Source organism: Xenia sp. Carnegie-2017, unplaced genomic scaffold, assembly GCF_021976095.1.
Source record: "Xenia sp. Carnegie-2017 unplaced genomic scaffold, XeniaSp_v1 HiC_scaffold_21, whole genome shotgun sequence".
In the NCBI taxonomy this organism is placed as follows: Eukaryota; Metazoa; Cnidaria; class Anthozoa; order Malacalcyonacea; family Xeniidae; genus Xenia; species Xenia sp. Carnegie-2017.
Window position 1 is genome coordinate 2,485,794 of NW_025813484.1, and position 23,914 is coordinate 2,509,707.

A 23,914-nucleotide genomic window follows, 5' to 3' on the forward strand; every position below is an offset into this window, starting at 1 on the left:
TTTTTTTTAATTTTTTGATTGGGACTTAACTACAATGTTGTGCTCCTTTCTACTACCACGAGAATACAAACGAAGGCCAAGAGTGTGATTTATCGAGCAGAGAAGGGACGACACTTCGCAATGGCGGTAAATTTGACAGATTATGTTCGTGTGCTAAATATCGTAAAGATAAAAGACACTGCACTGACTACGTCTGAATTTAACGAAAATGGGATGAAAACTCATTTGGTCATCAATTATAATGGAAGGTTGGTGAAATATAGTCATTCATTCGTATGTCAACTAAACAATACCAATTCCAACACTCTAAGTACTTCAGAATGATTATTTTTTGTTCGTGAAAGTTGGCGCAGTCTTTGTAGACACTGTCATACTGCCATTTCGGGTGGGTCTTTATTTCTACCCGAATTGAGGATTTGACAAATTCATATGCCATGCCATGTTGTTTGTCGTAGTCATTTTATCCAAAATGAGTTGAGATTGCTTCCGGTAAATGAATTACATACAAACTCTTATACATGTTTTGGACTATTCGGGGATAATGCCAGATTCACCTTATTTCTTCTCCGGAAAAGATCAGGGTCTTTGCTAACTCCTGCCAAAAATCAAACACAGCAATATGATTGAAACAAATTCAGCATTTGTATGTTGTTTACTTACTTAAAACATCACTATCTTATACAGAAAAATTTCTTGTTGGTTTATATTTCTAAACTAATCCAATCTCCAATGTTTCGATGTCTAAATGTTTTTCTACACTTGCTCTATACCCTCAAGATGATAAAAAATTTAAAAATCTTGGAAGAAATGAAAATTAAAGAGAGCTTGTCAGCTTGGTTTATTTGTCATTTTTCTAAAAGCATCTCATGTAATTGGCTCCCTTAATGGTAGCCAAAGCTGGCTCGGTGTTGCAAAGACAAAACCATACATCAAAGTTGATAATATGCTACCAAGAAACGGACCAACCCAGTAGACATAGTGATGTTTCCAATAATTTTTCACAACTGCAGGACCAAAACTTCGTGCAGGATTCATGGAACCTCCTGAAATGACCCCACTAAAAGGAAAAAGTAAATATTTAAAAAACCGTAGACCTTCATCATATTGTAACATGTTCATAAACATACATTGCCAAAATTCCGCCTGTAACTGTAAAGCCAATGGCAAGAGGAGCAAACTCGCTCTTGTTTCTCTCATCAAATGCGACCATCAACACGACAAACACCAGGAGGGAGGTCGCTAAGGCTTCAGCCAAAATGCCTTGACCTGGATTGATATCAGCTCCAAGCATGTGCACACCACCAAAGGTTTTTGTATATTGCTCAGAGCTCATCGCTGCCTGCAATAAAGAAAATATTAACTGAGCTGAAATTGCCTTTTGCAACCTCCCTAACTAGTTCATACACTCCATGATTTGAAATGTGTGTAGTTAATATGTTTTATCAGAAAATGGCCTGTCACTAGAGAAGCAAAACCACGGTTTAACTACTTCCCATTAAGAGACGAGAAATTTATTTCCTAATTAAGGAGATAAATATTGAACAGTTCATTTGACGACAAAAAAGGCATTTTGAAAACAAAATGCGAAAATCAAATACCATAGACAATATTTCATGATGTCAATTTTTCGGTGTAAGAAAATTGGCATTTCGAAGGAAAACATTTTTACTTCCATTGACTGCATCATGTGTTCGTAGTACTTACTCGTGCTAAACCTGCGCCGATAATTCCTCCCAAAAGCTGAGATAAAATATACAACGGTGCAAGTACTGGTTGTAAACCACGAACGATTGTAAGTGCCAGAGTTACTGCCGGATTAAAATGACCACCACTGCAAATAGTAAGACAACTAAACTTATTTTTACCATTTGTGAATGCAGAATATGAATTCCAGGATTTGAACTCATATTTTGATTCTCTGATGATAGCTTTTCAATTTCGTGGTTGATAGTATATAGTCTCTGTGCAAAATGAACATTGAAAAATAAACAATAACGGTTTCGTTTCATCTATATCAAGTGAGTAAATTACACCCCCACCCCCCTCAAAACTGCATTGACTTTGAATCTGTTTCTGAGTGGATTTTTTTGGGGGTTTTTTAGTCTTTTGAGGAATGATTAACATGCAGATCACGCTTATTTTACCAATCGTCCTATTAAACAAGCTTCTCTAACTTAAGGTAAGTGTTGACAAGTTGAATGCCATTTTGTAGAACTAGTAGAGAATGAAAATAGGTGCGCCGCATGTACATATGGTTACGTAATCTTGCAAATGAGCACAAAAACGAACATAGTTCAAATAAATATATTGTATGTTTAATGTCGAAGTTTAAGAACAAACACAACAAAATGCAATCGTTATTCTATCTTTTGACACTCTCCTGTTGTGAAAAAAATGTTTTCACCACTCAATGACGTGTTCCGAGTATAGATCATATAGAAAGTATAATTGGTCCGTAATTTTTGTCAATATCACTCGTCATTTTTATGGGCTTGCCGCAGAAATAATATAGAAACAGCCAGATACAAAATGGACAGTTGACTTGAGTAAATCTTTTTTTTGTGATAAACATGATATTTTCAAGAATATTTTTTCAATGTAGGGATTTGTTGTCTATATCAGTAGCACGATACTTTCTTTACTTCAACCGATAAATCGACACCCGTGTTTGAAAACTATTGGCAATTCTCATATTGAATAGCATTTTAAAAAGACCACTATCGACATTCTATGCGAATTGCAAACAACGTTTGTTTAATCCAAGCGAAAGTCTTCACACATTGAAAATATTAGATACCCAACGAGTTTATGCCAAACTGTCGAAGAACTATTTTTGGCACGTTTAAAAAATTTGGCGCATAAAAAGTAAGACGTTTTAAAAGGATCTTGTTACCGCAGCGGAAGTGTATAATAGTCATGTGGTGTTAGAAGTCTCAGAAATCCAACAAAATGCTGGATTTAAAACGATCTTTGAACCACGTAATTTTTATAATATTTCTGCCACAGTTAACAGTTGCAAATTTAGAGTTGTGGTAAATGTTTTGGTGTATCTTTACCTGTATACAGAGTAAACAGCTAAGCAAGTGTCTTGTTCATTTTTTTGCTGTTATTAATGTTATCACACACTAACAACCATTTTACAAACTAAAAGAGACAAGATCATTAAACTCGAATCTTGAGTTTAAAAAATGATTGTCTGTTTTGTCTATTTTTGAAGTAATTAGGTAGAATAAGTACTTAGTTTTATAGTATAGAAATGAAAAAAATGAACGCATTTCATTTTCACTCCAAGCTCATATTGCTCAGCTAGAAAGATGATATGGATAAAATCTGGCGGATATTTGCTTTCACGCTAATTTACAAAGCAAAGACCCTTCACGTATAGGAGTTCAAAATTGACCTGTTTTCACTGCATGATTTACCTGACGGTAGCAGTTCCAGCGATTAACACAAATAATATAAGACCATGTGTAAAGGCAGTGCTACTGATGTAGTTCATACCACCAAGATCTGCAAAAACAAAAATTGTTGTACCAAACAGCTCGGCTACACATGGCCGTATGAATTTAAAAAACAAAGTCGAGTAAACTCGCAACTTGGACGGTTGCTCCTCGATGTTAAAGCGGTTGTCTTCCTCCATTTTGTTCATGCTATTGCAATAATTGGAGCTTATGTCGACTATTCGATAATGAAGCGCTGTCGTGTATAGGTTACGCAAAGGCCGAATAACAATGAATTTGTTGTTTGGTGATGAAAGTGAGCGAGGAGGGACTGGTGAGGCTTAACATTATGAAAAGGTGCGAGGAGAGGTAGGTAAAGTTTAACATTTTGAATTTTACGGAAGAGTGCTAGAGAGTGGTGGAGAAGCATTTGATGTTTACGTTCGAAGGCGAAGATATAACTTTTTATCGGTGGAACTATGTTGCGTTTTTGGTTTCTGGTGAGAACTGATACGCAAAGGGCCCACAATAATCTATCCGATTCATACATATTCTTTTATCTTGCTTACATCCTGACGAAAATCTTCAACTACTACATAACAATATGCTAAAGACAAAGTGAGCGTCGTTATGGACCTATGTTTTTCATTAACACATTAAATCTCACGAAAAGAAAAAATTCGAAAAATTTTCAAGCTCCCGAGTATATATTTCTAAACTACTCCAGCCTCGAAGGTTTAAATCCATTAAAAGACTTTTACAATGCGAGTCCTGTATCCATACAGTGCTCTACCAAACTAGCCATAGTTGGTTTGGTGAAGCCAAGACAAAGCCATACATCAAAGTTGATAACATGCCACCAAGAAACGGACCAACCCAGTAGACATAATGATGTTTCCAATAATTTTTCACAACTGCTGCACCAAAACTTCGCACAGGATTCATGGAACCTCCGGTAATCCACCGACTAAGAGCAAAATTTAAATTGAATGACATAGAACCAGTGCACAGAACTTCATTTTTCTGGCAATATATTGGCCAGAAAGTTACGTTAACGTGTTTATAAACTTACTTTGCTGCAATTCCGCCTACAACTGACAAACCAATGGCGAGAGGAGCGAGTTTACTCTTGTTTCTCTCATCTAATAAAACCATCAACACTACGAGTACCAAAATGGAGGTCGCTAAGGCTTCAGCCAAAATGCCTTGACCTGGACTGATCTCAGTCTTTGGGGTGCGATAAGGGTATAGGGCATGAGCACCCCCTAGGGTACGAACACCCCCAAAGTTTAGTTTGTAGTCCGCAGAGCTCATCGCTACCTGAAAAGAAGACAATACATGCAGACTGAGTTTATTTTAATGGTCTTTAAAGCATTATTTGTACATGTAACTTTTCGTACTGTACGTTTAAATGCTCATAAGTATGTGAGATTTTTTCGTCACGATTTTTCCATTGGAGACATATACGTGCATGCAATTGACGATACAACTTTTTGGAGTTATTTCACAAAATTTTATTTTCATGCCCTCGTTTTCAAATGAGAATAACGTATCGACATACCTCGTTTTGAAAGAAAGCATTGCACTTTCAATTAAAGTGAGTGTTCCATATGTTATTGCACTATATAATACTTACTTGGGCTAAAGCTGCGCCAATTATTCCTCCCAAAATTTGAGATATAATAAACAACAGTGCAAGTACTGGTTGTATACCACGAAAGATTGTTAGCGCCAGAGTTACTACTGGATTAAAACAACCACCGCTGTAAAAGATAAGACAAACAGCTTATTATTTGTGTTTGATGACGAGGATTAGATATATGAAACAACGTAGTTAATGCATTTGCATTGTTTCTACGTATGTTAAACTATAACGTGCAAAATTTTCGTTTATAGGCACTTTAACAATTTCGCGCATTGTATTTGAACCAATTGTATTGTAAGTATTTGATCTTATTAAACCCCAAAGCTTTTACCTCCCCTCCTTCCCCACACACACACACATTTGAAACGTGAGTTGCGTATATGTGGAGTAAAGATTCCCTAACATTTTCTCTCTTTTACCTACTTGTTCTTTATTTTCCATAAATGTTAAACTTGTCCTTGTTTAGATGGAAATGAAAATAGCGATGAGCAATTTTTATGCCAATAGTATAGTATTTATACTTAGATAAAGTATTTCAAACTAAAAATGCGATATTCAAAAAATTACACAATTACAAAATTTGACAAACTCGTAGCATGTTATATAATTCTTTACTTCCCAGCAAATAGACCACTTTGGCGGTTTTATTTGAATAAAAACACGTGCTCGCTAAGTGAAAACTCGGACAAACATGGCGGAAGTCATAACAATGACTAATTTGCTATATGAAATAGAAATATGTTTCGCTCTCTTGCAAAATAAATTGTAACATTTCTTTATTTCAAAATATAAGCGTTTAAATGGAAGAAAGGTTACGTGAAGAGAAATTCAAAGCTATGAAACTGCCAGAATTAAAAAGTTAACTGCAGAGTAGAGGTAATTTCAAATAATACAAAATAAAGCAAATTCCGAAGACGGACATCTCGTTTTCTTGATATTCAAGATATTACAAGAGTTTGAAACAAAATAATGTGTAATATTTCGTCTTTATTCCAAAGACATCATCAGACTTATGGTTTACAATGCAGGCTGCGAAACTTTATATATTTACAAGCGGAAATGGCAGTTATGTAATTAGAGAACTATAAGACTAAAATATACTAACATTAAAATAGAGATAGTTTCTTACAAGCTTTAAGACCACTATTAAGTTGTGGCATATCGCGTTTTATCAAAAGTGCTTCTAAGATGAGAAGTTGATTAGGATTATTATTTTTACAGTGATATAATATTTTGGTATTACTAGGAATCAAGTTACAAGGATTGAGTGGCACGTGTGTGAGATCGAGGTCGGAATCAGCGTCAGGAAGTGAGAAAAGGTGTGAGATGTAGTTGGCGTCTGGACAAATGAGTAAATGTTGTGAGATGGCACTAGAATTATTGTAATTAGTAGCATGTTGGGTTAGTCTTGTGTGTAGGTTTCGTTCAGTTTTGCCAATGTATGTATGACCACAGCCTGGACATTTAAATTCATATATAACATTGGCTTTAGAGAGTTCCGGAATTTTGTCCTTTTTGGGACAGAAAATTGATGTCTTTTTTGTTTCTTATATAACTATAGGTTTGATGGGAATTTTTAAGCTACGGCGAATTTTACGAAGAAGATTGAAAACCAAACGTTCACCCTGTTTACCTAGATATGGTATTCTAATGAAAATTTTACGAAGGTCATTCTCAGTATTTTGTTTAGAGGGGTTATTTTTAGCTATGATTTTCGTTTTGAGTTTGTGAATCAAGAATTTCCGGACTGTAAGAGGGAAACCATTCCATGACATAAAAGACTGGAGTGTTTGAATTTGTTTTTTGAATAATGTTTGGTTAGAGCAAATCTTAAATGCGCGAAAAAATAGGGAATTGATCCAAGTAGTTTTGCGGTTGAAAGGTTCGAAACTTGAAAAATGTGTATATTGGCCAGTATGAGTTGTTTTACGGAATATATCGATGTCATTATTTGTTATTTTGAGGTCTAGAAAGTGGGCATGTGAGTCAGAAAAATCATCAAAAGTAAATTTAAGATTTTTATCAAAACTATTAAATTTGGCAAGAACATGAGGAATGTCAGAATGTCGCATAAGAACAAGAGTATCATCAACATAACGTCGGTAAAACTTAAGGACACCTGAGTTGATCAAATCATTGACAATAATGTTTTCAAACTCAGTGAGAATTATATTAGCTAAGACGGGACCGAGAGAAGACCCCATGGAAACCCCGTCAAGTTGTTCATAAAAAATACCGTTGCAAGAAAATATAGTTTTGGTGCATGAATCAATAATGAGTTTTTTGAGTGTTGATTTTCGGAGTGGTATTAATAATATTTTGTTTGTAAATGCGATCTAGTACAATGTTAATGGTTTTACGCAAAGGCACGTTGGTGAAAAGGGATTCAACATCAAAAGAGACAAACTTATAACCTTGGGAAAATAGATCTTTAGGTATAGATTTAATAGCATCAGTAGCATCGAAAGAGTCTTGTAATGAAAATTTATTTAGGGTGAGTGGATTCAAAAGGTTTGCAATGAATTTGCCTACGTTGTAGTGTGAGTAGAGGTATAACCGTAAGTAGTTATCTGAAGCCGGGACTATAGCCATTGCATGTGCAGTGGAAAAATGAACATTCCATTGATCCCGCAAGTCAGTATAGCTGAGCAGCAAGTAAATTTAGGTTGTCGTTTGACCATCCATGACGTTGAGCTGCCGGATCCATTTACCATTAATGTTTCAAATGATTTTAAAATTCACCCCGTTCGGCTTGTTTGATATATTTAATCATCTTATATATCATTCATCGGAATACGACAAGCAGGATCTTGCAGCCTATAAGTCGTTCGAGAACTATCGTTTGTTTTACGATGGATATGTTGAGTCTTTGCTAACAGCATACAGGCAAGATGCTGGGGTCCATGTTTATATAGGCAAGGTTAAGCCTACAATGAAAGAAATGACTAAAGATGGTAAAGACGTTTACGATTTATGGTTTATATTGGAAGGAAACGGGTCTAATCGTGGCAGTGTGCTTGATACGTATTGCTGTTGTCTTGGTGGTAGAGATGGAGGATGTAAGCATGTATCATCTGCTTTGTATTCTCTTGATGATCTGCTTAATTCTAGAGGAGAGGATAGTGTTACAAGTAAGGAGTGTAAATGGATTCGAAGATCAAGATTGTCATTCATCTGTTAAAAGTGAGTTCTTATCATGCCACCAATAAAATATATTGTGCAAATAAATCTTGCTATATGCATTATTTGGTAGGTCCCACAGCAGGAAATCTCTTCAAACCTCTGTGCTGTTTTTGTATCACTTTTTATTAAATACTTCTTGAAGGTATTTATGGAAACTACATGTTTCTTCAAGTTAGAGCTTAATAATAGGAAAGATATACTCAATGCAATTACATAGGGAAGAGTGCTTACTTTTTCAATCTCACAACATTTTTTAGAATATTGAAAAATATGAGAAATGTCCCAATGCTTTCATTGTCATGGAACATAAATGGTTCAGTAACAAGGATGCCACAATGGAAAGAAATAAATGGCACAGAACTTTGCACTCATTGTTTACTCTGCATTGATCTAAGTTTATCAACACAAAGGAATATTTTATTGTATATTTTTTAAAACTTCTATATACAATGTTTTTAAGGTGATGCAATAATCTGTGGTTGCAAATTAACCAATGCTGCACAGATAGATGCAACGGAATCAATATATGGTTTCATTGTTAATGGGATTACACCTTGTAATATACTAAATGACTTCAGTTGTTGAATAATTCTTTCAATGTGAATCCTCTTTGTAGCCACTCTCCTTGTCATTGTTGTTGCACCAGTGCCAACATTACCTTTATGCTTAATTGGAGATGAAATTAAATGGACATGTGGAAGGGCAAGTAAATCCTGGATATTAAATCCTTTGTCAGCCATCCCCTGCAGCTAACTCTTCCAACAATCCACATCTCTTGATGATTTCCTTGTCGCTATGCAACCACTGAACAATGTAGAGATATAGTTGATATGTAGAAGCGATGACATGGAAATAAATAGTTTGAAGGTGTTTCTGCCTATGTAGTTACTATGTGTCCGGCGTTGACTTGAAGGAAGAGAAGGTTTTGTATATAGAATTCTGTGCAATCAATTATTGCACGAAGACATGGATTAGATTCGTAAACTTTAGGCCGGTTATTCCTTCCATGTCTTTCAAAGTGGTAAATGGAATAAATAACTTTAATTCCTTCTCAAGAAACTTCACCCATGTCAAGAATATGCTGCTACCAACAGTTTCTGACACTCCAAATAAATCACATAACATCTTGAGACTAGGGAATCTTTTGATCCTGACCAATGTGAATATAAATTGCTCATAAACTGAAAGTTTAGCCCATGTAGAAGTTTTGTGGATCTATAAAAATGATTAAGTGCTTATCATTCATTATACATAGGGAGCTATTAACTGCATTACACAACTATTAACTTGAGTATTTACTTGAGCAATATGAATGATTATATATTACTGTACCCTAGCACTGCTCTTTTTTTCTTGTTTATATTTTGCTGTTTTCTTCCCTTTCCATTTGATAAGCCTGGAAGCCTTTGCTTTCGAACTCAAAAGTATTTTCAACATTTCACCTGGTAGGCCTACAGATAAATTAATTCAGAGTAGCTCACAAAGTCCTTTATTATTTCCAATAGCTTCCAACATAAGCAATTATATCAAGTTATAATCAACATAGTAAAAAATGAAATTTTATACCTATATAATGGGCTGAATCATTAACCACATTTTCTAAAACATGCATTTCTGTATACTGCTGGTGTTAACAAATGACTCAGTCGCATAAGTTTTAAGATGTTCATGAGTTAGGTTGGTTTGAGCAGCAGCATCTTTTTTCTTTAAAACAAGATATTCGTCTTGATCCTTTTGGATATCACGGGATGTTGTACTATTTTCACATAAGGATAGGAGGTCGTCAGCTGCGTCTCTTTTAGCGTGTTCCCTTTCGCTCAAGCAAAGAAGAGCCTCTGCTGCATCTTTTTTGGAGATTGACGCTAGTTTTGGTGGCGGATTATATACCCTTGTCATTGTTTTTTTCCTTTTCCCGTTAGTTTTCTTCTCTAAATGAATTTAAAATGATGTATAAGCTTATAAAACGTTCAGCAAGCTTTCGTAAAATTCACACATTTATGAGCAGTCAACACTTACATTCTCAATACTTTGTATCGCTGAAATAGGGTCTGGGTTATCTACAGTAGGACCATTTTCTCCCACAAAATGAAGACTGCAAATATAACTGTCTTTCGTACACACAAATCTGTCACCTCGATGACACGCACGAATCCAGCGCTCTCGCTTGTCGCTATGGTATTTCTCCCCAGGAAAATGTAAAAAAATACTTTGCTTCTACTTGCGTCTCGTTTTAAACGATCAGGATACCGCGAATCGCTTTTGCAGGTTCCCCAAGCGCACCTCTTCGTCGTAACCATTGTTATAAAATTACTCCGCCATGTTTGTCCGAGTTTTTCTCTTTAGCAAACACGTGTTTCCACATTTTTGAAAACCGCCAAAATGGTGTATTACCCCCCCCCAAATTTAACATCTTGACATCACTATCTGACAATTCATGGATGACCTGAAGTCAAATTCAAACCACCAATATAGACATGCATTATTCCACATTCCCTTTTGCTGAGAAAGAAGTAATTGTCTAAGATTTTAGTACCTTTTTAATCAGTTTATTTGCAGCTGTTTAGTTAAGCTGACTGCTGTAGTTGTACTAGTATTATGTTGTATTGTTTTCATTTCTGGCATTTGTATTTCGGTAGCAAATGTCAAAATTCAGCTGCTTACATGACGTGATAACAACTGGTTCACATTTTTTTTGCCTACATGCAGTATTCTAAAGTATTAAACAAGAGAGCAAAAGAGAGTAGAGCGAGAGAGAAGATATTAATATAGTTGTCAATGAGGTGCCAGGCGGGAAACGGATTCTCAATATAAATATTTGAGCCAAACAAATAATTTTAAACATAGTCATAAACAATTTGGTTTTATGAAATTTATTAAAAGAGTGACGTTTCGTCTTTACTCAAGACATCTTCAGACTAAATTAGGAAGTTAACAAGAATATAGATATATATAGAGCTATTTACATAGTTTGAGGTATCAGGTTACTGTGAATGTGTAGGTGTGATGTGATGTATTGTGTGATGTAAGTGTGATGTAAGTGTGATGTTAGGGTGAGGTGTTGAGACTAGAAAAGCTTAAGAGGGATGGAGCTGCCTTGGGTGTTAAGTGAAGCTTTTTGTTTGGAGATGAGGAAGCTTTCGTGGATCATGAGGTCGAATGTGTCGGAGCAGGATGAGATGATTTTAAAATCGTCTGGCAAAGCAGGATGGTTGGAGGAGTTACTATGAGAAAGAATACTTGACATTAATGGGTTAGTATAGCGTTTTCCAGTCAAAGGAGAGATCCCCAAGTGTTCCGAGATTCTGGTGTGTAAGTGGCGTGTGGTTTGACCCACATACGACGCGGAACAGCATCGACGCGTGTATAAATAAACAACACCAGATCTCAGAGACTTGGGAATTTTGTCCTTAACGGGAAAAAATGAAGAGAGTCGTGTGGGGGGTACGGAAGACGAATCTGACATTGAGATGAGGGAAAGCAGCGTTGTAGAGACGATGATTTGTGTGCGGATTTGTAACAAGTGACAGCCGGTACACTATTTTCTTTGGGACACTAAGGGCAGGTGGTTTTTGTTCGAGTTTTGTGTCAAGGAAACGACGGACAATGTGATCAAACATATTAGTTGGAAAACAATTGAGTTTGAATAGTAGCGAGAGCCTTGCCGAGCGGAAATCGAATTCGTGTAAAAATGAATGCCCAACATAAAGTTCTGATTAGAGCCATAGAAATAGACCAAAAACAAATTGTAAAATTAAATTTATTGTAACGTTTCGTCTTTACTCAAGACATCTTCAGACAAATAATAAATAGGATGTTAAGACAAGATATTATATTTACATACGAGCGTGTTTCCCGTTTATTTCTTCTTGAAGGAGTTTATTTTGGCATTGGCGATAAGCGCTAGAGTTTTGTAAGCGACGACTAGCTACTTTGAACCACAGGAATCTTGGTATCACAGAGCGCTTTCTGCATGTCGTAAGAAAATCCAAGTCTAGTTTTGCTTTTCCCAGCTTGAGTTCAAGTTGGGCATTAATTTTTATTACACAAATTCGATTTTCGCTCAGCAAGTCTCTCGCTACTATTTTACATCATCGCAAGAATAATGGAGCACTCGAAGCATTTAGAAAATTCCAACGACTTGAACTCAAGCTGGGAAAAGCAAAACTAGACTTGGATTTTCTCACGACATGCAGAAAGCGCTCTGTGATACCAAGGTTCCTGTGGTTCAAAGAAGCTAGTCGTCGCTTACAAAACTCTAGCGCTTATCGCCAATGCCAAAATAAACTCCTTCAAAAGAAATAAACGGGAAACACGCTCGTATGTAAATATAATATCTTGTCTTAACATCCTATTTATTATTTGTCTGAAGATGTCTTGAGTAAAGACGAAACGTTACAATAAATTTAATTTTACAATTTGTTTTTTTTGGTCTATTTCTATGGCTCTAATCAGAACTTTATGTTGGGCATTAATTTTTATTACACGAGTTCGAATAGTTTTCTGGTGGTTTCAATTTGGGCATGAAAAGTCTCATAACTAGAGCAGAGTTTGAAAAAGCGGTGTAATAGGCCAGAGATTAAGTTGCGTTTGTAAGAAAGTGGGAAAAAGCTGTGAAAGTTTGTGAAAAGACCGGTGAATGTGGGTTTACGATATACAGAGGTGATGAATTTGTCGTTTGAGCGGTAAATGTCAATGTCTAAAAACGGTAGTCGTCCATTATTTTCCGTCTCAGAGGTAAAAGTGATGTTGGGGTGTTGATGGTTAATGTATTCTAAAAAGAGAGGAACGTGATCAAGTGATTTAAAAAGGAGGAAGCAATCATCGACATAACGTCTGTAGAGAACAGGTTTGAATTTCTGGGGACAGTTTTTCAGCCAGTTTTGTTCATGGAAAGACATGAATATGTTGGCAAAAAGGGGGCCAAGGGGACTACCCATAGCAACACCATCAATTTGGTGGTATAAGCGGTCGTTAAACATAAAGTTGCAATTTTTAACAGATAGCGTTAGTAGATTACTGAATTCCGTTCGGGTGAGTCCATGAAATCTCATCTCCAAACTAAAACCTTCACTTAACACCCAAGGCAGCTCCATCCCTCTTAAGCTTTTCTAGTCTCAACACCTAACCCTAACAATACATCACACTTACATCACACTTACATCACACTTACATCACACTATGCATCACATCACACCTACACATTCACAGTAACCTCAAACTATGTAAATAGCTCTATATAATATCTATATTCTTGTTAACTTCCTAATTTAGTCTGAAGATGTCTTGAGTAAAGACAAAACGTCACTCTTTTAATAAATTTCATAAAACCAAATTGTTTATGACTATGTTTAAAATTATTTGTTGGGCTCTAATATTTATATTGAGAATATTAATATAGAATAAAGTTAGAGACAAGAGAGTAATGTAGAGTATAGTTTAGAGCAAGAGACTAAAATAGATGATAATACAAAATCATCCTGGTTTTGCATATACCTGACAGAAGAAGTTGCAGCGATTAACGCAAACATCAAGTAACCATGTGCAAAAGTATTGTCCCATCCAAGACATATATCAGTATAGACTATGAGTATAGTGCCAAACATCTCGGCAATACATGGTCGGATGTATTTGAAAATTAAAGACGATTCAAATTGTGATCTTGGTGGTTGTTCCTCGATGGTAAAACGGTGGTCTTCCATTTTGTTCAAATTACCGGAGCTAATGAACTCAGTGGTTATCAACAGAGCCTTCTATTAGTAAGAGTTGGGACATCTATTGTTATCCGTTTAGCTTACGTTGATTGGGCAATATTGATCACCTGATCAATTTCCGCCATTTTGGTTCCTAGTTTTGAAATTTGAGCTTGTGTTTATATAGCAATTGCTGCTAGTAATACAGTATTTTGAGATAATATTGCGTTTTTTTATGGATAAGTTTGTAATAACTGATTGTTGACGGCTACTAAATGTCATTACATATCGCCAGAATCGAGGATTACGAAAAAAATGAAAGAAATGCCTTTACGTCGAACTTACGAAACATTCTTTCAAAATGACATTCCTTTCACGAGAAAACACCAACCCAACAAAATTGACCTGCTCACCACTGTGTGATTTCATAGCTCAGTTGGTCAGAGCACTGCACCGGCACCGCAGAGGTCATGGGTTCGAATCCCGTTGAGTCACCTGATTTTTTCAGGTTCATGAGACAATTGCTTAAATTGTCCAGCAAAGTGCGAAGATCATATCTACATTTAATTTCAAACACCGCACTGCATAAAACATTCTTTCAAAATTACGAAATTTGATTGCGTATGGTGATTGTTGTGCTGAACTGCTTTTGATATAAGGTTCAATTAACTGACTCAAGTAGAGAAACATTTTTGGACCAAATAACATTACAAAGTTCGTGCTGATGCAGTTTCAATAGTTTTCTTACTCCAAAGCTTGTTTTTTAATGGAAGATGATTTCTCATTATGTTCTGAAATTGGTCAATCTACAAACCTCTCAATTCTCAGCCACTTCCACACTAAAACAAACAACTACACCAAATCACAGAAACTCTTATGATTTTCTATGTTGTATTTTGTATTTTTAGTTCATCATTTAAAAATGAAGTAATTATAATTAGGATATTCACTGAAACAGCTAAGTACAATATATTTTTGGTAATGAATTGTACAAATGTACCCTACTTCTGTAGCTCAAAGTAGAACATTACTTCTCTTCTAGACTTTTCAATGAAATTTTAATTGTAGGTTTTGTTTATAAGATCACAGAGGCATATCTCCATAATTTCAGCCATTTGGGCTCTTTAATGTATATTACAACTGTTGCTACCTTTCTCATATATATTAAAATATTGCTGGCTTTCTGATATATATTTAGGTGCTGCTAGCTTTTAGATATATATATTTCACTGGCAATACAAGGCATAGAATTTGAACAGATGGGGCTGAGCCCCCTCCAACACACCCCTGTTTGATCATTTAACGCATACAGAAGTTTTGTCATTCCTCAACCAATAAATTTAACTCTTTACTAAATTAAAGATTGGGTCAGACTCATATGCTGTATAAAAGACTACAAACAGTAGCATTTATAGCAAAAGACTGTTCTTCAACAACAGAAATGTTTCATGTTATAGAAATAATGTATTCATTTAAAAGAAATGCTTCACCAAAATTTTCAACAGAATCCTTAACAAACTTTATTAGAAATAAACTTTAATACTTTATAAAGTGTTAAAGGTGAAATAACTTCATATAAAGGAATAAAACGTTTAAGGTCAAATGCATCTTGGTCAAATCATTGCATATTTAAATAACTAAAAAGTAAAAAAGTCTGTCATTTTCTGCTGAGCATGAAAATTTTGTGATCTTTCAGAATAAAAATGTCATGCTTGGATTAAATTGGGGGCTCCGTGCTCGCCCCAGACCGTTTGTCCCAACTCTTACTAATAGAGGGCTCTGCTTATCAAGCACAACAATCAAATCAAAAATCAGCACGTCTAAGCATATTTAACCCAACCGTGACGGACATCCTGGGTAAAATAGTTCTCTTTATTCTATTGAAATAATCTGCTCAATCAATATTTGTATCTTCCTTTACATACATCCTGTATATATACTTATTTCGTGTTAAGTGCTTTCTTTCGGTCCTAGTTAACAGCTAATTTCTGACAATATCAAGAACGGTAGAGAACGTTAGCAGAGATCAAGAATCTTGACCTGGAATCTTTTCGTTTTGATAGAGTTTTCTGACATTGACATAAGAGCAAATTCTTTCTTAGTTATTCATAGAAATGTACAATATATATGTACTGAATTCTTTTCCGTTGACGTCTAAGACCTTGGCAAACATTCTGTGACATTACCCAATATTCTCCTGAATACGTGAGGTAGGCATCACTTGTCGTACGAAAAAACATTTGTAGCGATTAAAATCTTATGCAGTAAGCAGTTAACAAGAGTTGTTTTGAGGGCTTTACTACGGTATTGTGCACTCTCCTCAAATATTTAATTTGTTTGCTTTTCTCTTGTGTATTTACTTTATGTATGAACGAGAGTATTTTTCACGCTACTCTCTGAAAGTGTTCTAAATATTCTTGATCGTTCATTTTCATCTTCCTACAAATATCCATTAATCCAAGTCCTTTGTGTGTTCTGATTTCATTTGCAAAATGAAATGTTGCATTCTGAGCAGCAACCGAACCCATTGTACATTGTTTTTCAATCTCTTCTTCTGGCTTTGAATTTTGATACTTCTATCGGAAAGTTTTCTTCCTTCGCGATCTCTTCCCAAAGGGTTGCATTGAAAAATTCGTACAACTTGAAATCAGCTTTGTTCCACTTTTTTATCCCTTCAACTTCAAGTGGATATTCACGTTGTCTCTCTTCAGGTGGTAACGTTGTGCTAAATTAGATGACGTCATCTGTATCCCAGCATAACTTGCGTTTCATTAAGACCAACGATTCATCCAGGTACTCATAGATGAGGACTATGGTAAATCTGTTGTGCAAGTCCAATATGGCGTTCGATATCGTAACCTCATTTTGATCAAATTATTGTTGTACCGATAAATCGACACCCGTGTTTGAGAACTATTGGCAATTCTCATATTGAATAGCATTTTAAAAAGACCACTATCGACATTCTATGCGAATTGCAAACAACGTTTGTTTAATCCAAGCGAAAGTCTTCACACATTGAAAGTATTAGATACCCAACGAGTTTATGCCAAACTGTCGAAGAACTATTTTAGGCACGTTTAAAAAATTTGGCGCATAAAAAATAAGACGTTTTAAAAGGATCTTGTTACCGTAGCGGAAGTGTATAATAGTCATGCGGTGTTAGAAGTCTCAGAAATCCAACAAAATGCTGGATTTAAAACGATCTTTGAGCCACGTAATTCTCATAATATTTCTGCCACAGTTAACAGTTGCAAATTTAGAGTTGTGGTAAATGTTTTGGTGTATCTCCACCTGTATACAGAGTAAACAGCTAAGCAAGTGTCTTGTTCATTTTTTTGCTGTTATTAATGTTATCACACACTAACAACCATTTTACAAACTAAAAGAGACAAGATCGTTAATTAAACTCGAATCTTGAGTTTAAAAAATGATTGTCTGTTTTGTCTATTTTTGAAGTAATTAGGTAGAATAAGTACTTAGTTTTATAGTATGGAAATGAAAAAAACGAACGCATTTCATTTTCACTCCAAGCTCGTATTGCTCAGATAGAAAGATGATATGGATAAAATCTGGCGTATATTTGCTTTCACGCTAATTTACAAAGCAAAGACCCTTCACGTATAGGAGTTCAAAATTGACCTGTTTTCACTGCATGATTTACCTGACGGTAGCAGTTCCAGCGATTAACACAAATAATATAAGACCATGTGTAAAGGCAGTGCTACTGATGTAGTTCATACCACCAAGATCTGCAAAAACGAAAATTGTTGTACCAAACAGCTCGGCTACACATGGCCGTATGTATTTAAAAAACAAAGTCGAGTAAACTCGCAACTTGGACGGTTGTTCCACGATGTTAAAGCGGTTGTCTTCCTCCATTTTGTTCAGGCTATTGCAATAATTGGAGCTTATGTCGACTATTCGATGAAGCGCTGTCGTGTATAGGTTACGCAAAGGCCGAATAACAATGAATTTGTTGTTTGGTGATGAAAGTGAGCGAGGGAGGGACTGGTGAGGCTTAACATTATGAAAAGGTGCGAGGAGAGGTAGGTAAAGTTTAACATTGTGAATTTTACGGAAGAGTGCTAGAGAGTGGTGGAGAAGCATTTGATGTTTACGTTTGAAGGCGAAGATATAACTTTTATCGGTCGATAAGCAGAACTTTAATGCGTTTTGGTTTCTGCTGAGAACTGATACGCAAAGGGCTCACAATAATCTATCCGATTCATACATATTCTTTTATCTTGCTTACATCCTGACGAAAATCTTCAACTACTACATAACAATATGCTAAAGACAAAGTGAGCGTCGTTATGGACCTATGTTTTTCATTAACACATTAAATCTCACGAAGAGAAAAAAATCGAAAAATTTTCAAGCTTCCGAGTATATATATAAACTACTCCATCCTCGAAGGTTTAAATCCATTAAAAGACTTTTACAATGCGAGTCCTGTATCCATACAGTGCTCTACCAAACTAGCCATAGTTGGTTTGGTGAAGCCAAGACAAAACCATACATCAAAGTTGATAACATGCCACCAAGAAACGGACCAACCCAGTAGACATAATGATGTTTCCAATAATTTTTCACAACTGCTGCACCAAAACTTCGCACAGGATTCATGGAACCTCCTGTAATCGAATGACTAAGAGCAAAAATTTTAATTGAATGACATAGAACCAGTGCACAGAACTTCATTTTTCTGGCAATATACTGGCCAGAAAGTTACCTTAACGTGTTCATAAACTTACTTTGTTAAAATTCCGCCTACAACTGACAAACCAATGGCGAGAGGAGCGAGTTTACTCTTGTTTCTCTCATCTAATAAAACCATCAACACTACGAGTACCAAAATGGAGGTCGCTAAGGCTTCAGCCAAAATGCCTTGACCTGGATTGATATTAGCTCCTAGGATACGAACACCACCAAAGTTCATTTTGTAGTTCTCAGAGCTCATCCCTGCCTGGAAAGAAGACAATACATGTAAACTGAGTTTATTTTAATGGTTTTTAAAGCATTATTTGTACATGTAACTTTTCCTACTTTACGTTTAAATGCTCATAAGTATGTGAGATTTCGTCGTCTCAATTTTTGTATTGGAGACATATACGTGCATGCAATTGAAGATACAACTTTTTGAAGTTATTTCCCAGGATTTTATTTTCATGCCCTCGTTTTCAAATGACAATGACGTATCGACATACCTCGTTTTGAAAGAAAGCATTGCACTTTCAATTAAAGTGAGTGTTCCATATGTTATTGCACTATATAATACTTACTCGGGCTAAAGCTGCGCCAATTATTCCTCCCAAAATTTGAGATAGAACAAGCAACGGTGCAAGTACTGGTTGTATACCACGAAAGATTGTTAGCGCCAGGGTTACTACTGGATTAAAACAACCACCGCTGTAAAAGATAAGACAAACAGCTTATTATTTGTGTTCGATGACGAGGATTAGATATATGAAACAGCCGAGTTAATGCATTTGCATTGTTTCTACGTATATTAAACTATAACGTGCAAAATTTTCGTTTATAGGCACTTTAACAATTTCGCACATTGTATTTGAACCTATTGTATTGTAAGTATTTGATCTTATTAAACCCCCATGGCTTTTATTATCCTTCTCTCTCTACACACACACACACACATTTGAATGTGAGTTGGGTATATGTCGAGTAAAGATTCCCTAACATTTTGTCTCTTTTACCTACTTGTTCTTTATTTTCCATAAATGTTAAACTTGTCCTTGTTTAGATGAAAATGAAAATAGCGATGAGCAATTTTATGCGAATAGTATAGTAATTATACTTAGATAAAGTATTTCAAACTAAAAATGCGATATTCAAAAAATTACACAATTACAAACAAGTTTGACAAACTCGTAGCATGTTATATAATTCCTTACTTCCCAGCAAATTACCCCCCAAATTCAACATCTTGACATCACTATCTGACAATTCATGGATGATCTTAAGTCAAATTCAAACCACCAATATAGACATGCATTATTCCACATTCCCTTTTGCTGAGAATAAAGTAATTGTCTAAGATTGTAGTACCTTTTTAATCAGTTTATTTGCAGCTGTTTAGTTAAGCTGACGGCTGTAGTTGTACTAGTATTATGTTGTATTGTTTTCATTTCTGGCATTTGTATTTCGGTAGCAAATGTCAAAATTCAGCTGCTTACATGACGTGATAACAACTGGTTCACATTTTTTTTGCCTACATGCAGTATTTTAAAGTATTAAACAAGAGAGCAAAAGAGAGTAGAGCGAGAGAGAAGATATTAATATAGAATAAATTTAGAGACAAGAGAGTAGTATAGAGTATAGTTTAGAGCAAGAGACTAAAATAGATGATAATACAAAATCATCCTGGTTTTACTTTTGCATATACCTGACAGAAGAAGTTGCAGCGATTAACGCAAATATCAAGTAACCATGTGCTAAAGCATTGCTCCATCCAAGACATATATCAGTAAAGACTATGAGTATAGTGCCAAACATCTCGGCAATACATGGTCGGATGTATTTGAAAAATAAAGACGATTCAAATTGTGATCTTGGTGGTTGTTCCTCGATGGTAAAACGGTGGTCTTCTTCCATTTTATTCAAATTACCGGAGCTAGTGAACTCAGTGTTTATCAAGCGCAACAATCAAATCAAAAATCAGAACATGTATGCATATTAAACCCAAGTGTCACGGACATCCTGGGTAAAATAGTTCTCTTTATTCTATTGAAATAATCTACGCAATCAATATTTCTATCTTCCTGTACACACATCCTGTATATATATTTGTAGTGACGTACATAACGTGCGTATATTATTCATCTAGATTTTAACTTTATAATTACGTAAAACAACTCAAATTTCAAGTACATTATATCCGCTTTGTAATAACTGCACCTTGTTTAGCCAAATATATAAAAAGCCTGTAAATAAATTGTAAAATATAGAATACTCACGACTGTTGTAAATAACTTCTTCGCTAGTGAATAAAATAATCACAAAATTTAATAGCGTTCTAGTACATTGAACTCACGTTCTGAGCTCATACGAAAGAGTTATATAACGCTAAATACTTATTTCGTGTTAAGTGCTTTCTTTCGGTCCTAGTTAACAGCTAATTTCTGACAATATCAAGAATGGTAGAGAACGTTAGCAGAGATCAAGAATCTTGACCTGGAATCTTTTCTTTTTGATAGAGTTTTCTGACATTGACCTAGAAACAAATTCTTTCTTAGTTATTCATAGAAATGTACAATATATATGTACTGAATTTCTTTTCCGTTGACGTTTAAGACGTTGGCAAACATTCTGTGACATTACCCAATATTCTCCTGAATACGTGAGGAAGGCATCACTTGTCGTACGAAAAAAAATTTGTAGCGATTAAAATCTTATGCAGTAAGCAGTTAACAAGAGTTGTTTTGAGGGCTTTACTACGGTATTGTGCACTCTCTCCAAATATTTAATTTGTTTGCTTTTCTCTTGTGTATTTACTTTATGTATGAACGAGAGTATTTTTCATGCTAGTCTCTGAAAGTGTTCTAAATATTCTTGATCGTCCATTTTCATCTTCCTACAAATATCCATTAATCCAAGTCGTTTGTGTGTTCTGATTTCATTAGCAAAATGAAATGTTGCATTCTGAGCAGCAACCGAACCCTTTGTACATTGTTTTTCAATCTCTCTTCTTCTGGCTTTGAATTTTGATACTTCTATCGGAAAGTTTTCTTCCTTCGCGATCTCTTCCCAAAGGGTTGCATTGAAAAATTCGTACAACTTGAAATCAGCTTTGTTCCACTTTTTCATCCCTTCTTCAACTTCACGTGGATATTCACGTTGTCTCTCTTTAAGTGGTATCATTGTACTGAAGTAGATGACGTCATCTGTATCCCAGCATAACTTGCGTTTCATTAAGACCAATGATTCATCCAGATACTCATAGATGAGGACTATGGTAAATCTGTTGTGCAAGTCCAATATGGCGTTCGTTATCGCAACCTCATTTTCATACTCGGCCGTAGGTAAGCCAAGATCAAAGAACATTCCATTTTTTAGAAGATTCATGGAATCCTTGACAAAAATTTCAGTTAGAGCGATGTGCTATTGATGTACATTGCAAGCATGCACGAGAGAGCTAATTAAATACATATGCAGGAATCTACTTACATAAAACTGTCCTTTTCTTATTGCTTGCTGTAGAAATACTTTAGCATTAAGAACAAATGTTCTCAAAGACTTTTCTGGTTTCATTTCCAAGAAACGTTTTCCAATATTTAGTTGTTCAAAAACGCTCACAAAGTGATCCAGCGGATCTCGGAGCATGCTAACAAAACGCGTGCTGGCTGGCATGAACTGTGTCATGACTTTAGCATTATAGCGGGCGTAGTTGCAAAGCATGTTGGGTAGGTTACCGTCCAATCTTTGCATGTCCATGTAGCGCCAATGAAATTTATTTGGCCAATAGAATGACGAAAGGCCGTTTGTTGGCTGAGCAACGAGCAGTTGGCGGAGATCTGCAAAGCGGTTAAATATGTTCGTTGCCACGTCACTGCCTGTGTTATGAGTTTTCAGAAAGAGGATGTTTTGGACGGGTTTTTCACATGTTTGTTTGCTAGCAATGTCACTGAAGAAAAATTATGCGTGTTAGACTGGAACTAGTGTAATTAGCTTTTGTTATACGACATACAAATATTTTTCCTATATTTTAACTGATTGCGTAGCTTTTCACACAGTTTGAGAAAACATACTCCAAAAAGCATCATCTTGTCAACTCAAGAATTTAGTTATTCTGACAATAGATTTTCATGAGCAATATTTCGACTTTATTTCAAAGTCATTTCCTTATACTTAGCTTGATGATGACTTTGAAATAAAGTCCAAACATTGTTTTTAAAGATGATTCCATCTGAAGTATGTTTTCTATTATGTTTGTTGAAAAGCGAGGATACTTACTGACCTTTGTTCCTTCGAAGAGATTATAATTTTTTTATTACCTTATAGAAGATTCTGCATCGTCGAAATACGAAAACTCCCTGTTTGTGGTCAAGTAATCATTTCTTCCTTCCACCAACTCGAAGAAAGGCTCCTCTAGATCAGCAGTTGTTGTTGCTAATTTTACAGACGCGTTATCAAAGGATTGCTTTCGAAGGTAAGATTTCATTAATTCTTCGTATTCCTCATTTGTGAAGTAGTTTTTATCGTTGATAATTCGAAGATTGAACATTCGCGCTCTCATATAAAAAGGTGAAAAACATGCACTTGTTGAACAATTGCTAGTTTTTGAACCGGCAAAGATGTAACGGTTTCACTTCCGAAGTGATGTGTTTGAAGGGAATATTAATCAGTCTGAAATGCCTGCAAATGGTAATCCACATCCGCAACTTAAAAAACTTATAAATGAAACTACAAAAGTATGTACCTTGTATATTTCCTTCCGGAGAATTTTTCCACTATGATATCTGTGAAATTTGTTGAAGGCAAAATCAAGGCAATACATGCAATTGTTGCCGCCAAACTTAGCAATCTCAACAACAGCCTTCTCCATTTATCGCGTGACTCGATCCTTTTAGTTGATACCAAAATTTTATCCATTATTCGATAGGATCATTCATTCACTGTTTTAACAATCAAAATTATAGTTGATCACAAAATCAAAACAAATGCTGGAAATTCTTCCATCATCCTAACGTTTTGCTGATTCATTCAATAGCACGAGCGATTGAAAGCAGCTATACCAATTGACTGCAGGTAATTTTTGGTGCCTGTATTATTTTGAATGTTATGTCTCCATATATTTTTCAACCTGCGAACAACAAACCACAAATACTTAGTTGATGGGATTCGGGCATTTATTTATTCATCCCTACCTATCCTTTAATGTACCTACGTCAATATTTTTATTATTTATCTGTTGTAACTTTTTTGCGCATGACAGT

The 23,914-nt window shown here is 35.4% G+C and overlaps 3 protein-coding genes and 2 long non-coding RNA genes across 5 annotated transcripts; 1 reads left to right on the forward strand and 4 right to left on the reverse strand.

Moving 5' to 3' along the window:
• Positions 1-633: 633 nt before the first annotated feature.
• LOC124444511 lies at positions 634-14,025 on the reverse strand. Its single transcript, XM_046995137.1, has 8 exons — positions 13,762-14,025; positions 5,077-5,203; positions 4,513-4,760; positions 4,234-4,407; positions 3,423-3,650; positions 1,705-1,831; positions 1,128-1,339; positions 634-1,057 (listed from the first exon to the last, which is right to left on the reverse strand). The coding sequence occupies exons 1-8, from the start codon at positions 13,965-13,967 to the stop codon at positions 865-867; spliced, it is 1,515 nt and encodes a 504-aa protein (XP_046851093.1). The 5' UTR covers positions 13,968-14,025; the 3' UTR covers positions 634-864.
• Positions 5,787-7,671, forward strand: LOC124444790. The gene is made up of 3 exons (XR_006948020.1): positions 5,787-5,961; positions 6,647-6,752; positions 7,426-7,671. It is a non-coding gene; the product is annotated as an uncharacterized LOC124444790 (long non-coding RNA).
• On the reverse strand, positions 9,622-10,728 carry LOC124444789. Its single transcript, XR_006948019.1, has 2 exons — positions 10,285-10,728; positions 9,622-10,196 (listed from the first exon to the last, which is right to left on the reverse strand). It is a non-coding gene; the product is annotated as an uncharacterized LOC124444789 (long non-coding RNA).
• Positions 14,026-18,100: 4,075 nt separating the features above from the next.
• Positions 18,101-20,796, reverse strand: LOC124444786 (aquaporin-8-like). Its single transcript, XM_046995439.1, has 4 exons — positions 20,365-20,796; positions 19,244-19,370; positions 18,716-18,927; positions 18,101-18,609 (listed from the first exon to the last, which is right to left on the reverse strand). The coding sequence occupies exons 1-4, from the start codon at positions 20,571-20,573 to the stop codon at positions 18,432-18,434; spliced, it is 726 nt and encodes a 241-aa protein (XP_046851395.1). The 5' UTR covers positions 20,574-20,796; the 3' UTR covers positions 18,101-18,431.
• Positions 20,797-21,395: 599 nt separating this feature from the next.
• On the reverse strand, positions 21,396-23,702 carry LOC124444784 (galactose-3-O-sulfotransferase 2-like). The gene is made up of 4 exons (XM_046995437.1): positions 23,398-23,702; positions 22,973-23,209; positions 22,146-22,602; positions 21,396-22,049 (listed from the first exon to the last, which is right to left on the reverse strand). Exons 1-4 carry the CDS (start codon positions 23,568-23,570, stop codon positions 21,498-21,500), a joined length of 1,419 nt encoding a protein of 472 aa, XP_046851393.1. The 5' UTR covers positions 23,571-23,702; the 3' UTR covers positions 21,396-21,497.
• Positions 23,703-23,914: the final 212 nt, after the last annotated feature.